General features: G+C 37.5%; 1 protein-coding gene across 1 annotated transcript; it reads left to right on the plus strand.

Moving 5' to 3' along the window:
* Positions 1–10,234: 10,234 nt before the first annotated feature.
* LOC124966202 (vomeronasal type-1 receptor 4-like) lies at positions 10,235–11,131 on the plus strand. Its single transcript, XM_047527249.1, has one exon. The coding sequence runs from the start codon at positions 10,235–10,237 to the stop codon at positions 11,129–11,131; it is 897 nt and encodes a 298-aa protein (XP_047383205.1).
* The last annotated feature ends 2,556 nt before the right edge of the window (positions 11,132–13,687 follow it).

Consider the following 13,687-nt stretch of genomic DNA (forward strand, 5'->3'; position numbering starts at 1 on the left):
ATCCTTTGCAGGAAGAATGAAACAGGGGGTATCGCAATACCAGAACTTCAACTATACTACCAAGCAATAGTAACAAAAACAGCATGGTATTGGCACCAAAATAGACAGGTAGATTAATGGTACAGAACAGAGTACACGGACACAAACCCAAATAAATATAATTTTCTAATACTAGACAAAGGTGCCAAAAATATGCAATGGAGAAAAGATAGCCTCTTCAACAAATGGTGCTGGGAAAACTGGAAATCCATATGCAACAGAATGAAACTAAACCCCTATCTCTCACCCTGCACAAAACTCAACTCATAATGGATCAAGGACCTTGAAATCAGACCAGAAACCCTGCATCTTATAGAAGAAAAAGTAGGTCCAAATCTTCACCTTGTTGGCTTAGGATCAGACTTCCTTAACAGGACTTTCATAGCACAAGAAATAAAAGTAAGAATCAATAACTGGGATAGATTCAAACTAAATAACTTTCTCTCAACAAAGAAAACTATCAGCAATGCGAAGAGAGAACCTACAGAGTGGGAGAATATCTTTGCCACTCCTACTTCAGATAGAGTACTAATTTCCAGAATATATAAAGAACTCAAAAAACTCTACGCCAAGAATACAAATAACCCAATCAACAAATGGGCTAAGGATATGAACAGACACTTCACAGAAGAAGATCTACAATCAATCAACAAACATTTGAAAAAATGTTCACCATCTTTAGTAATAAAAGAAATGCAAATCAAAATGACACTAAGATTCCATCTCACCCCAATTAGAATGGTGATTATCAAGAACACAAGCAACAATAGGTGTTGGAGAGGATGTGGGGAGAAAGGTACACTCATACATTGCTGGTGGGGCTGCAAATTAGTGTAACCACTCTGGAAAGCAGTGTGGAGATTCCTCAGAAAGCTTGGAATGGAACCACCATTTGACCCAGCTATCCCATTCCTTGGCCTATACCCAAAGGACTTAAAATCAGCATACTACAGAGATACAGCCACATCAATGTTCATTGCTGCTCAATTCACTATAGCCAGACTGTGGAACCAACCTAGATGCCCTTCAATTGATGAATGGATGAAGAAACTTTGGTATATATATATACAATGGAATATTACTCAGCTATAAAGAATGATAAAATTATGGAATTTTCAGGCAAATGGATGAAATTGGAGAATATCATGTTAAGTGAGATAAGCCAATCTCAAAAATCCAAAAGGCGAATGATCTCACTGATAACCGGATGATGACATGGGGAGTGGGAGGGGGACAAGAATGGAGGAAGGAGGGACTGTATAGAGGGAAAAGAGAGGTGGGAGGGGTGGGGGGGAAGGAAAAAATAACGGAATGAATCAAACATCATTACTCTATGTAAATGTATGAATTTGCAAATGGTATGCTGTTACTCCATGTACAAACAGAAACAACATGTATCCCATTTGTTTACAATAAAAATAAATTTAAAAAAAACAATGCTGCAGAATAATTTATGGGAAATACTTATTGAGTTTTTTTCCTCTTATGCTCAAGAAATTCCCCTTAAATGTCAATACTTTTCAAGGAATTCATTTCCTTTTTGTCAGTCATAGCAAAAGCCAAACTGAATGTTTGAAGTTCCAAAACATACATATTTATATCTATTTCAATAAGAAGGAAATATGTTGTCATATATTTGTATGTATTTTTATTTGTTCTAATTAGTTATACTTGACACTATAATACATTTTGGGTTTTGAGGGTTTTTTTCAGTAACAAGTATTTTAATAAAATTGAGAAGCATGGTTGAATGCATTTTGAATCATTATACATAAATGGACTATAACTGCTCATTCTTCTGGTTGTACATGAGGTGGAAACACATTGATTGTGTTGTCATATATGTCATATGTAGGATAATTAAGTTCAATTCATTCTACTATCCTTCCTACCCTCATATCTGCTCCTCTCCCTTCACTCCCATCTGCCTAGTCCAAAGTGCTATTCTTCCCTAGACTACCCCCACTTATTGTGAGTTAGCATTCCCATATCAGAGAAAACATCTGGCCTTTGGTTCTTTGGGATTGGCTTTTTTCACTTAGTATGATATTCTCTAGCTCAAATGCCATCATTTCATTCTTCATTAAGGCTGAGTAATATTCCATTGTGTATATATACCACAGTCTCTTTATCCTTTCATCTGTTGAAGGGTACCTAGGTTGGTTCCATAGTTTAGCTATTGTGAGTTGGGCTACTATAAACATCGATGTACCTGCATCATGGTCATAAGATGCTTTTAAGTCTTTTGGGTATAAACCAAGGAGTGGGATAGCTGGGTCAAATGGTGGTTCCATCTGACATTTTTACTTATTTTTTATTTTTTATTTTTACAGGCTGCATTTTGATTAATTGTACACAAATTAGATACAACTTTTCATTTCTATGTTTGTGCATGATATAAATTCATACCATTCTTGTAAACTTGCATGTACATAAGGTAATGATGTAAGTCTTTATCACCTTTAAACAGGTTAGGCTTTCCTTCTTATCTTTCAAAAATGCATTTAAATTTCAATTCCACAGAAAAAAGTAACAAAAAATTGTTTATGTAACTTATTGAAAACTAGTTACTTTATCCAGCTATAAAACATCAAGTGACATGAATAAATATCAATCAAATTTGTTATTTTTATACAGAGTTGAGAATTTTGACACAGATAATTTTAGTGTGGAGAACACCAACTTGTCAAAGTGCTCTCCTAAGTTTTACATTTAGCTAAGTTTAAATTTTAAAATATAATTTAGAATCTACAGTGTATAACAATAATCATAGGTTCACATGTGTTAACCAAAAATCAAAAGATTGATTGATATTTATTCATGTTACTTGATGTTTTATAGCTGGATAAAGTAACTAGTTGTCAATAAGTTATATAAACAATTTTTTGTTACTCTTTTCTGTGGAATTGAGATTTAAATGCATTTTTGAAAGATAAGAAGGAAAGCCTAACCTGTTTAAAGGTGATAAAGACTTACAGCATTACCTTATGTACATGCAAGTTTACAAAAAAACAAAAGATTTATCAAAAAGATAAATCAAAATCTTAAATCTCTTATACATTTACTCCTTTAATTTTTTGTGCAAAAGTATGCTTAATAATTCAAAACATTCAGTGCTTTTGGATGGAGATGGTAGCATTTGCTTATATGATACTTGTGAAATATGATAATTTTCTGACTGATCCTCTAATGCTGGTGATTTTAATCATGAGATACTATTATAAGTATCTTTCTTCTAGTGATAGTGTTCTGATTAGACTTCCTACCAGTGCTGGGGTATTCATTACTTAATATTCATTAAGTAATTTTTCCTAAAATATTTTTATATCATAATTTCCAAATGTACATTAAATTTTACAAATGAGTCCAGGATTTTCTAAGGTAAATTGTGACATGATATATTTCCTTTTCCTTTTAACTCATTAGACATTCTTCTCAGGTGATTTCTCCCTTTCTGTTTGTTTATTTATTTGTTGTTAGTTTCTTTTGTTCTTTTCTTCTCTTATTTTTTAGAATCATGAACCTCAGATAGCCAAATATTAATAATTAACAAGATGTGGGACAGAAGAGCTCAGGGGAGTCTGGAGTCCAGTGAGGCGCACAAACACTTGGCGAGTTCCCATTAGTCACACCTCAGTATTTCCTGAACCTTCCTTGTAGACCCTGTCAGCCCCTAGGGATCATGGGAAATGACAGCCTCTCCCCCAAACTCCTCAACACTTATTCTGAAGTTACTAACAAGGAACTCATAATTGCTCTAATAATTAGCAAGTGTGGAGAAAGTTCTTCAGCAATGTCCTGGGCTCCCCAGGCCTGTGCTGTCATTGCCTCTACAGGTGAAATGACAGTTGCAGCCCTGAGGGGAAGTGAGGTCACAGGAGCACAGACCTTTATCTCAGGGTGCAGCTGCCTCCCTCCCTCCCTCCATGCTGGCTGTCCAGACCTCACACTGAGCCCAGCACCTTGCACACAAGACATATGGTGAGTATTTTCTATTTCTGTCACAAAAGTAGAGCCTGTAAGGAGGGAAGTCTGAGGAAGAACTCATTTCTGGAAAAGGATTTGGGGAGAAACAGATCCAGCACCTGTGTAGAGAAGGGAAAGGAACAATTCTTTGGCTCTAAGCTCAGTTAGTAAAAGCAGTTGTGTCCCTGACCTGATGCCAAATAATGATGTCCCCAAATAGGAAGTAATAAAGTTCTCAATGAGTGTGACTTTTGTTAATAATCCCCAATGTTGGTACTGAAATCTGATTATGGAGGTGCTGAAGCATTGGTCTAATTAAAGCACCCTGATCTCTGCATTACCTTACATGAATCATGATTAAATCATCAGTATTATTGTAGCTATGTTTATAATGACCTCCCACCTAAAACAAAGATAAGGATGAAACTATGAAAATCACCTCATCCTAAGCATAAATCGAGACCAGCATCTATTTTCGATGTACTGAATGGAGACAGAAATTGCATCTCCACTGAATCACCTGTGGTGTGATGCTTGTGGCGAGAATTCTTCCCCTGATGAACTTGGGAACACACAAGGAAATGGAAGTATTTTTATAGGTATTGGACAATGGTTGTCAGGACCAATGATGTCATGTTGTTTCCTCTGGTTTATTAATATTGTCACCTTAATCCCAAGTCTATTTCTTTGTGCTTCAACTCATATAGTACACAGGAATTCCTAGTATCCAGATTGTATTTAAATGAATCTTTTTATTCCTCTTTTGAAAACCTTTCTTTATTATCAGTAGTTTAATAGATGTTGATAAATATATAATTTTGGCATGAAATTTCTCAGGACTTAATTTCTGTCCTACACTATATTATCATATATTAATATTTCATGTGTCATGGTTTGGGGACAAAGTAATATCATTCAATAATTGATTTAAATGTCTCAGTATATTTTTGTTCTTGTAATAACAAAAATAATTTTTTACTTTTATTAGCGCATTATAATTATACAATATAGTCGGTTCGTGTTGACATAATCATACATGCATGAAATTTAATTTGCTCTGTATCAGCCCCCAATGCTTCCCCTTTCTCTTCCCTCCCCCTCTCCCTTTCCACTTTTCCAACTTTACTGGCTTTCCCTCAATTTATTGATTTTGACTGGCCATTTATAGATATGCATACAGTGGAAATCATTGTGGCAGATGTATACACATACGTAGCTGATACTGTAAAATTCTTTCCACATTTCCTCTCTTTTCTCCACCTACCTTCTTCCCTCTATCCTTATAAGATCCCTTCTCTTTTTTTCACCTTACTTTGCACTTGCTTCCAAATATGAGAGAACAATTTAACCCTTGATTTTCTGAGTCTGGCTATTTCACTTAGCATGATGCTCTCCAGTTCCATCCACTAACTGACAAATGCCGTCATTTCATTCTTTTTTATGACTGAGTAAAACTCCATTGTGAATACATACCACATTTTTTTAATTCATCCATCTCCTGATTGGCACCTGCGCTGGTTTATAACCTGGTTATTATGAATAGCACTACACTAAATATTGATGTTCCCGCATCACTATAGTGATAAGTTTCATTCTTTTGGATAAATACCAAGGAGTTGGAAAGCTGGGTCATATAGTGGTTCCATTTCTATTCTTTCAATAAATCCCCATACTGCTTTCCAAAATAGTTGTACTAATTTATAGTCACACTAACGATGAGTAGACCTTCTTCCCACATCTTTCCCAGCATTTATTATTTGTATTCTTGATGACTTGCATTCTAACTGGAGTGAGAAGGGATGAACTTTAGATTTGCATTTCCCTAATTCCGGGTTGTTGAACATTTTGGGCCATTTGTATTTCTTCATTTGGGAAATGCCTATTCAGTTCATTACCCCATTTATTGATTGGGATATTTGATTGATGGTTTTTGTTGCTGTTATTCTTATTGTAATAAGAATTAAAGCCAGGGTACTTAAGTTCCAAACCTCATCCTCAGTCCTTTTTTGTTTTTTATTTTGAAACAGAGTCTCACTAACTTGCTAAGTCTGTACTTGAATTCATGATCCTACTAATTGGATCTTCTGAATTGTGGGGATTAGAGGCTTGTGTCACTGCACCCAGGAGTTATCTTTGTTCGTTCGTTCTGTGTTTTGTTTCTGCTTTTTTGATGTCAAGCACCTTGAATTCTTTATATATTATTAAACTGTTAGAAAACTAGTTAGCAAAGATTCTCCCACAGTCTCCAGGATCTCTCTTCCTGCTTTCAATGATTTCCACTGATGCTAAGAAGCTTTTTAATTTGATGTTGTTTCTTTTGGTTTTATTTCTTTTGTCATTAAGAAACTTGGTGTCTGCCCCAACATGTTACAGTGTTGAGCTTATGTCTTCTTTTGGCAGTTGCAAGTTTTTAGTCTAATTCCTTTGTCTTGGATCCACTTGGATTTGACTTTTTTTAAGGTTGAGAGACTAAGATCTCATTTCCTTCGTCTACATATGGTTATCCAGGTTTCCCAGCGCCATGTGTTCAAAAGGCTGTCTTCTCCAACATATATTTTTGGCACTTTTTTCAGTTATTGGATGGGTGTGACTCTGTGCCTTTGTCTTTGTGTCTTCTATTTCATTGATTTTCATGTCTTTTTGATGCCAATTACCTTCTCCTTTTCTCTGTAGCTCTGTAGTATAATTTGAGGTGCAGTATCATGATTCCTCTAGCATCACTCTACTTACTCAGGATTGCTTTGGCTATTCTGGGTCTTATGTGCTTCCAAATGAATTTTAGAACTGTGTTTCTAGTTCTTGAAGAAATTCATTTTGTATTTTGATTGGGATTCCAAGGAATCTGTATAGTGCTTTTAGAAATATAACCATTTTGACAAAATTATTTCTGCCTATCCAAGAATATTGGGAGGTCTTTCCATCTTCCTAGGTCTTTTTCAATTTCTTTCTTCAGGGACTGTAATTTTAATTACAGAGATTTTTACCTCCTTGATTAAATTTATTCCAAAGTATTTTTTTCTTCTTCCAAAGTATTATTTCTGATTGTAAATGGGTTAGTTTTCCTGATTTCTTTCCCAGAAGATTCACTGTTGGAATACAGGAAAGCTATTGATTTCTGAACATTGCTCTTTTATCCTGCTACTTTGCTGAGCTCATTTATCAGCTCTAGAAATCATCAGCTAGAATTCTTGTATTTCTAAAAAAATATAAAATCATGTCATTACCAAACAGAAATTTTACTTCTTTTCCTATGTGTATGCTTTTAATTTCCTTCTCCTGACTGATTGCTATGGCCAGAGTTTCAAGAATTATATTGAGTGAGAGTGGTGATAATGGATATCCTTGTATTGTTCCTGATTTCAGAGGAAATGCTTTCAGTTTTCTTCCATTCAGGATGGTATTGGCTTTCGCTTTATCATATATAGCCTTGATAAAGTTGAGTCAAGTTCTTTCTATCCCTAGTTTCTCTAGTGTTTTTAACTTGAATGGGTGATGGATTTTAACAAAGGTTTTATATGCTCCTATGGAGATGATCATGTGATTGTTGTCCTTAATTTCCTTTTGTGTGGAGAGTTATATTTATTTATTTGCATATGGTAAACCAACTTTGAGTCTCTGGGATAAAAATCAACTTGTTCATGATACATTATCTTCTTCATGGGTTTTTGAAAGAAATTTGCTCAGTATTTTAAGTATTTTCACATTTCTGTTTATTAGGAATTTAGATCTATAGATTTCTTTCCTTGATGTTTCTTTGTATGGTTTTGCATCAGCATTATGAAGACTTTGAAGAATGTAAAGTCCCCTTTCTTTCTACTTCATAGAATAATTTGAGAAAGCCTGGTGTTAGTTCATCTTTAACAGTATATTAGAACTCAGCTGAGGATCTATCTGGTTCTGGGCTTTCTACCCGTTTTTTGTATTTTATTTAGAGCCAAGGTCTTGCTGAGTTGCTAAGACTGGCTTTGAACTTGTGAGCCTCCTACTTCAGTCTCCCACGGCCCAGGGATTATAGGCTGCACCAGCATGCCTGATTGTATTGCATTTTTAAGTCCCAATTTCATTAATTTTAGCTGTAATCTTTATCATTTCATGTCTTCTATTGATTTCATATAAGTTTGATCTTCCCTTTCTAGGGCCTTGATGTTTGGCATTACATTATTTATTTGGGATCTTTCTCATATTTTTTAGTAGAGGCATTCAATGCCATAAACTTTCCTTTTAGATGGCCTTCATGCGTTCCCAGGGATTTGATATATTATATCTCTGTTCACATTTATTCCTAAAATTTCTTGATTTCTTCTCTGATTTACTGTATGATCCATTCCTCACTTAAAAATATATTTTTGATCTCCATGTATTTGTATGGTTTCTATGTATCATGCTGTTGATTTCTATTTCATTGCATTCTGATCTAATAGGATTCACAGGATAATATCAGGTTCTTTTGTATTTGCTAAGACTTCCATTGTGACCTAGAATATGGTCTATTTAAGGAAAAACATGTGTCCTGGAGTGATCTGTATTGAGACCCTCTCATAGGTGTGGTGTCCACAGTCTGTGTTACCTCTCTCTGTTTCTGCTATACAAATGGGTGTCCATAGATGGGACCTGGGGACCCACCTCTAGCTGTTTCTACTTGGGACCTGTCACTAGTTTGGGTTTCTGTCTCTTCCATTCTTTGTATTAAGGTATAGCTGAAGATTGAGTGCCATTAATTTGTGTGTAACAAGGTGTGCTGTCTTTTGACTGAGTTAACTCAGCAGCAGAGTTTCTTCCCTGTGAACTTCTAGTGTCTCTGTAGGTTTCAGCACCTCACAGAAGAGGTGGGAACAGTAAGGCACAACCTATGCAAACCATATACAGCTTTCAACGAAATACTTCATTCCTACAATGACATCTACAATCTGAATTGTGACAAAAAATGGAACTGGTAAGGTCAATGATTGCTGCCAGGAAAAAAATAAGTAACCAAGAACTGTACCTGGCATTAAAACAAAGAGCAGACATGCACAGGAGGCATCCACAGCAGGCATGCACAGCAGGCATGCACAGCAGGCATCCACAGCAGGCATGCACAGCAGACATACACAGCAGGCATGCACAGCAGGCATCCACAGCAAGCATGCACAGCAGGCATCCACAGCAGGCATGCACAGCAGGCATCCACAGCAGGCATGCACAGCAGGCATCCACAGCAGGCATCCACAGCAGGCATCCACAGCAGGTATGCACAGCAGGCATCCACAGCAGGTATGCACAGCAGGCATGCACAGCAGGCATCCACAGCAGGCATGCACAGCAGTAATAATCACAACAGCATCAATGGTGGGGTCAGAAGTTATATAAACTGCTTAGTGCTAAAAGATGGTAAGAATACAGTTAACTAAGAGAAATGTGATAAAAAGGTAGAAAAGAGTTTGTGGTTTCAAAAATTGAACAGAAAGAATGTAGAAGAGATGCAGCATGTGATGGTTATAAGGAAGGGGGAGAGAAAATAGAAGAGACAAAGTAAAGGGAGAGTGAAAGAGAGAACAATAGAATTTGTCAGCAAAAGAAAAGAGACAAAGAGAAATGAAAATGAAAGAAAACCAATCAAATGTACTAATCAAAAACCCCAACCCTCAACAGACAAGGGAAAGAAAAATGTTAGAGGGAAAAAGAAAAAAATATATGTGTGTGTCCATGAAACAATAAGCACAGCAAAACATAAAATAGAAGGAAAAAAGAAAAAAAGATACTTAATGAAAAATTAAGGAATCATTTCCACTGAGGTGATCAAAATTGGCCTCTTCTTCAAAATGAGTATCACCTATCAGTTTATGCTGCAAATGTTGAATTATGCTTTCTGTCTACTGCTCTCACTTTTCATTGCTTCTTCCAGGTTAACATCACCTGATTTTTAAAATTGACTTTTCTATGAAAAAAATCTGGGAACCTTCCCAGTTCATAGGTACATCTTGATATTTTTGTATCCAGCACATGCACAGAGTAAAAGTTACAGTTGGTGTAAAAATATATACCTATATCATATTTTGAGACAAGTGTTGCAATGTTTCCCAGCCTGGGTTTTAATGCCCAGGCTCAAACCGTACCTCTGCCTCAGCCTCCTGAGGAACTGTTGAGTACAAGTGTATACCACGGTGCTTCACTACAAAGATTTTAATGAGTCATTTTGATCTTAGGAAGTAGTTGCTAACATTCAAAGGCAAACGTGATCAATAAGAGAATGGACTTCAGAGATGTGGCAATGGGACTGATGTTCTTATCACTGACTACAGTTGGAATTCTGGGAAATTTCTCTCTGCTTCATTATTATTTAGTCCATTTCTGCAATAAGCGCAATTTAAGATCCACTGATTTGATTCTCAGGCACCTGATCATAGCAAATTCCTTGGTCATTCTCTCTAACGGAATTCCCCAGACAATAGCAACTCTTGGACTGAAAAATCACTTCAATGGCATTTTGTGCAAACTTACTTTGTATATTCAGCGAGTGGGCAGGAGTGTGTCCATTGGCATCATGTGCCTCTTCAGCATCTTCCAGCACATCACCATCAACCCCGTGAACTCCTATTGGAAGGATCTTAAAGGAAAATGTCCTAAGTACATCGGCTTCTCCATTTCCCTCTGCTGGATCCTGTACATGGTGGTAAATTCCATTTTTCCTCTCTACGTGCTTAGCAAATGGAGTAACAAAAATGTGACAGAGAAAAGAGATCATGTGCACTGTTCTACCTCAGGGCATGACAAAATCACAGACTCTTTATACTCAGCACTGTTCGTATTTCCTGAAATTGTCTTTTCTGTGCTCATAATCTGGTCCAGTGGCTCCATGGTCCTCATTCTGCACAGACACAAGCAGCAGGTTCAGCACATTCACAGCATCAAAGTTTCCCCCAGATCCTGCCCTGAGTTCAGAGCTACCCAGAGAATCCTGGTCCTGGTGGGCACTTTCCTGAGTTTCTACACCCTTTCCTCCCTATTAAATGTTTGTGTTACCATTTCCTTTAATCCCAGTTGGTGGTTGGTGAACACCAATGTACTGATCTCCATGTGTTTTCCCACGGTCAGCCCCTTCGTTCTTAGGAACCATGACAACATTCTATCTAGGCACTGCTTCTAAGGTGCAAAAAACTCTTAAATTTGATCATAATTATATGAGTTGTATGTTTTTGCACAATATGCAATTGTTTAGCCATTCTTCTTGCTCAAAACACCAGTAGAAAAATCTTATGGAAGTATCGCCTGTCTTGCTATTGTAAACTCCAAAGGGTGTTGGGATTTTCAGCTGGCTGGAGGTGGGACTTAGGTGGCCATGGTGGAGGGGAGTAAAACTGATTGTCCTCATGCTGACACACAGCATCCTGTACCTAGTAGTCTTCACTGGTATTGTTGGAGGCAAATCAAATGAATGAGTTCCTGCACCTTCAAAGTCAGGTTAATCACAATGACTCAACAAAACATTTGCAGGAGAAAATACAGTGGAGAAATGAGTGGTGGATATTTTAGTACAAAAATTCTCCATATATTTATCTCATATGTTCCTATCTTATGGGCAGCTTTTGTTGGAGAAAGAAAACAGATCCAGAAATTAGCTGGGATATATGTGGAATTAATAGATATTTTTTTCTAAACTTGTACCATGAGTGTGATTAAAGAATGAAGATGAAATAAAGAGAGGCCCAGACAAGAGTAGGTAGATGGTGGTGCCATGCAAGTTGGAATCTGGTGCACTGGACAGTGGAGTATTGTCAAGCAGCCATCCCACCTTATGAAGGGTAATGCAGTCCAAGATCCCTGATGCAGTCTGGAACCCATGCATGCTACTGAGCCCCACAGTGGTTTGGAGGTCTGAGCTAAGAGCAATGCAGTTTTCCATCTAGTACAGTCAATTAAGTACACACTAGCAAGAACAGGAGAGACTCCTGTCATTTTAACTAACCTTAATCCTATCTCGATCTCTTCAGTTCCAAGACTGCCCTGAAAGCTACCACTGTGCAACTATAGCATGCTGAAAATCAGCACGCTAGCAGAGGCTGGAGGCATCCGACCTGCCTCTGAAAAAGCACTCCACAGAGAATGTTTACTCTTTATCTTCTCTGATAAACTCATTTCTCACAATTTTGACCTGCCTCTGAATTTGATCACTGGACACATACTCCAACTCTTGGGGCATATGTCAATAATAACCAGCAGCATAATAGTGAAGCATTTATAAGAGTGACAGGATCCAGCTGTGTGATAGATGAGCAGAGGACACAGGGAAATGGGACAAAAGACTTAGGATGGTAGAGAAGAGAGCCTGGAGGGTGGGTATAGAAACTGCTGGTGAAGAGCAGAATGGACAGAGTAAGAAGACAGAAGATATTACTTATTGCTTAGAGGCCAAAGTCAATGCTGGGCTTGGCTTAAAATTACAAAGAGAGCTTGTGAACAAGAAAGTTAAAGATACTGGGTTCAGGAGGGGTAAGGATTGCAAGGCATCATGTTAACAGAGGGTAAAGTGACAAAGCATGGCTCCAGGGCAAAAGAGGTTTAAGGTTTCCTGGAAACATAAAGAAGTGTGCTGCAGGGAAAGGAGCATGAGAGGAGGAGGCAGATCTTGGTGGGCAATGAACTAAGGCACATACAGGATGTGACTAATAGAAGTGGAGTCTGGGGGTGATGATAAATTTGGGGAGGAAAGAAAGACATGCACAGGAAAGTGGAGAGAGCTCAAAAGAGTCTGGGACCTTGGACATAAGTGGCAAAAGCACCCAGGAGCAAAGGGCAGGGGCTTTTGAGTTATGGTTAGTGGGTCAAGGTCATGCATGAAGTTCATGGAGGAACCAAAGATGCCTGGAATATGAGCACTGTGGCTTTTTGCATCACACCTTGTGCATTAATAGCAAACACCAAGCCTGTTTAAGTGCTTCATGAGCACAGCGCTGTCCTGGTGGGATGTGGTAGGCTGAAAGGAATGTAAAGAGCAGACAAGACCACCCTCTTATGCCATCCACAGGTTTGAGGATGAGCAGTCATTCACACACACGCACACCACACACACACAGGGTACTGAGACACACAGTGAAGATGAATGTGCAAGTGATTACATGACAGAGAGGGGAATGTGACAGCTGTGTTGGTTTCCGCATGCTGAGTGTTTGTATGGTTAAAGTATGAGAGTGACTGTATGTACGTGTACCTTTCAGTATGCCTGTACAGGGTGTGTATACGCTGTTGATGCTGGGCAGAGCAGAGGATGCAAGAGAGTATCGATACTTACATATTCACCCAGCCTGGAGAAATTAAGGGAAAGAAGGTCACTAAATAGAGCCTTGCATAAAAATAGAAAACATAATCATCTCTTCATATGTGTAGAAACACAAACGATAGGAAAATACAAGGGAAGAAACCCCCTCAAGGCCCCCTTCAATTAGTTTACACCACTGCAAAAACTGATCTCATTTACATCACATTGGATGAAATAACAGATAAGTAATTTAGAAAGTTCCTTCCTATAATCAAAAAAATGAGAGATTACACTCTGTTTATGTAAGATCTATAAATGTATAAATGCATTCTACTGCCAGGTACAACTGATTAGAAAAAATAAAACTGCAAAGTAAGGAAGGATCTAAAAACAAAATATCAAAGTGAAAGATCATTTCAATAAAGAGATAGAGATTCTGAAAAAGAA

This window comes from Sciurus carolinensis, chromosome 16 (assembly GCF_902686445.1).
Source record: "Sciurus carolinensis chromosome 16, mSciCar1.2, whole genome shotgun sequence".
Taxonomy (NCBI): domain Eukaryota; kingdom Metazoa; phylum Chordata; class Mammalia; order Rodentia; family Sciuridae; genus Sciurus; species Sciurus carolinensis.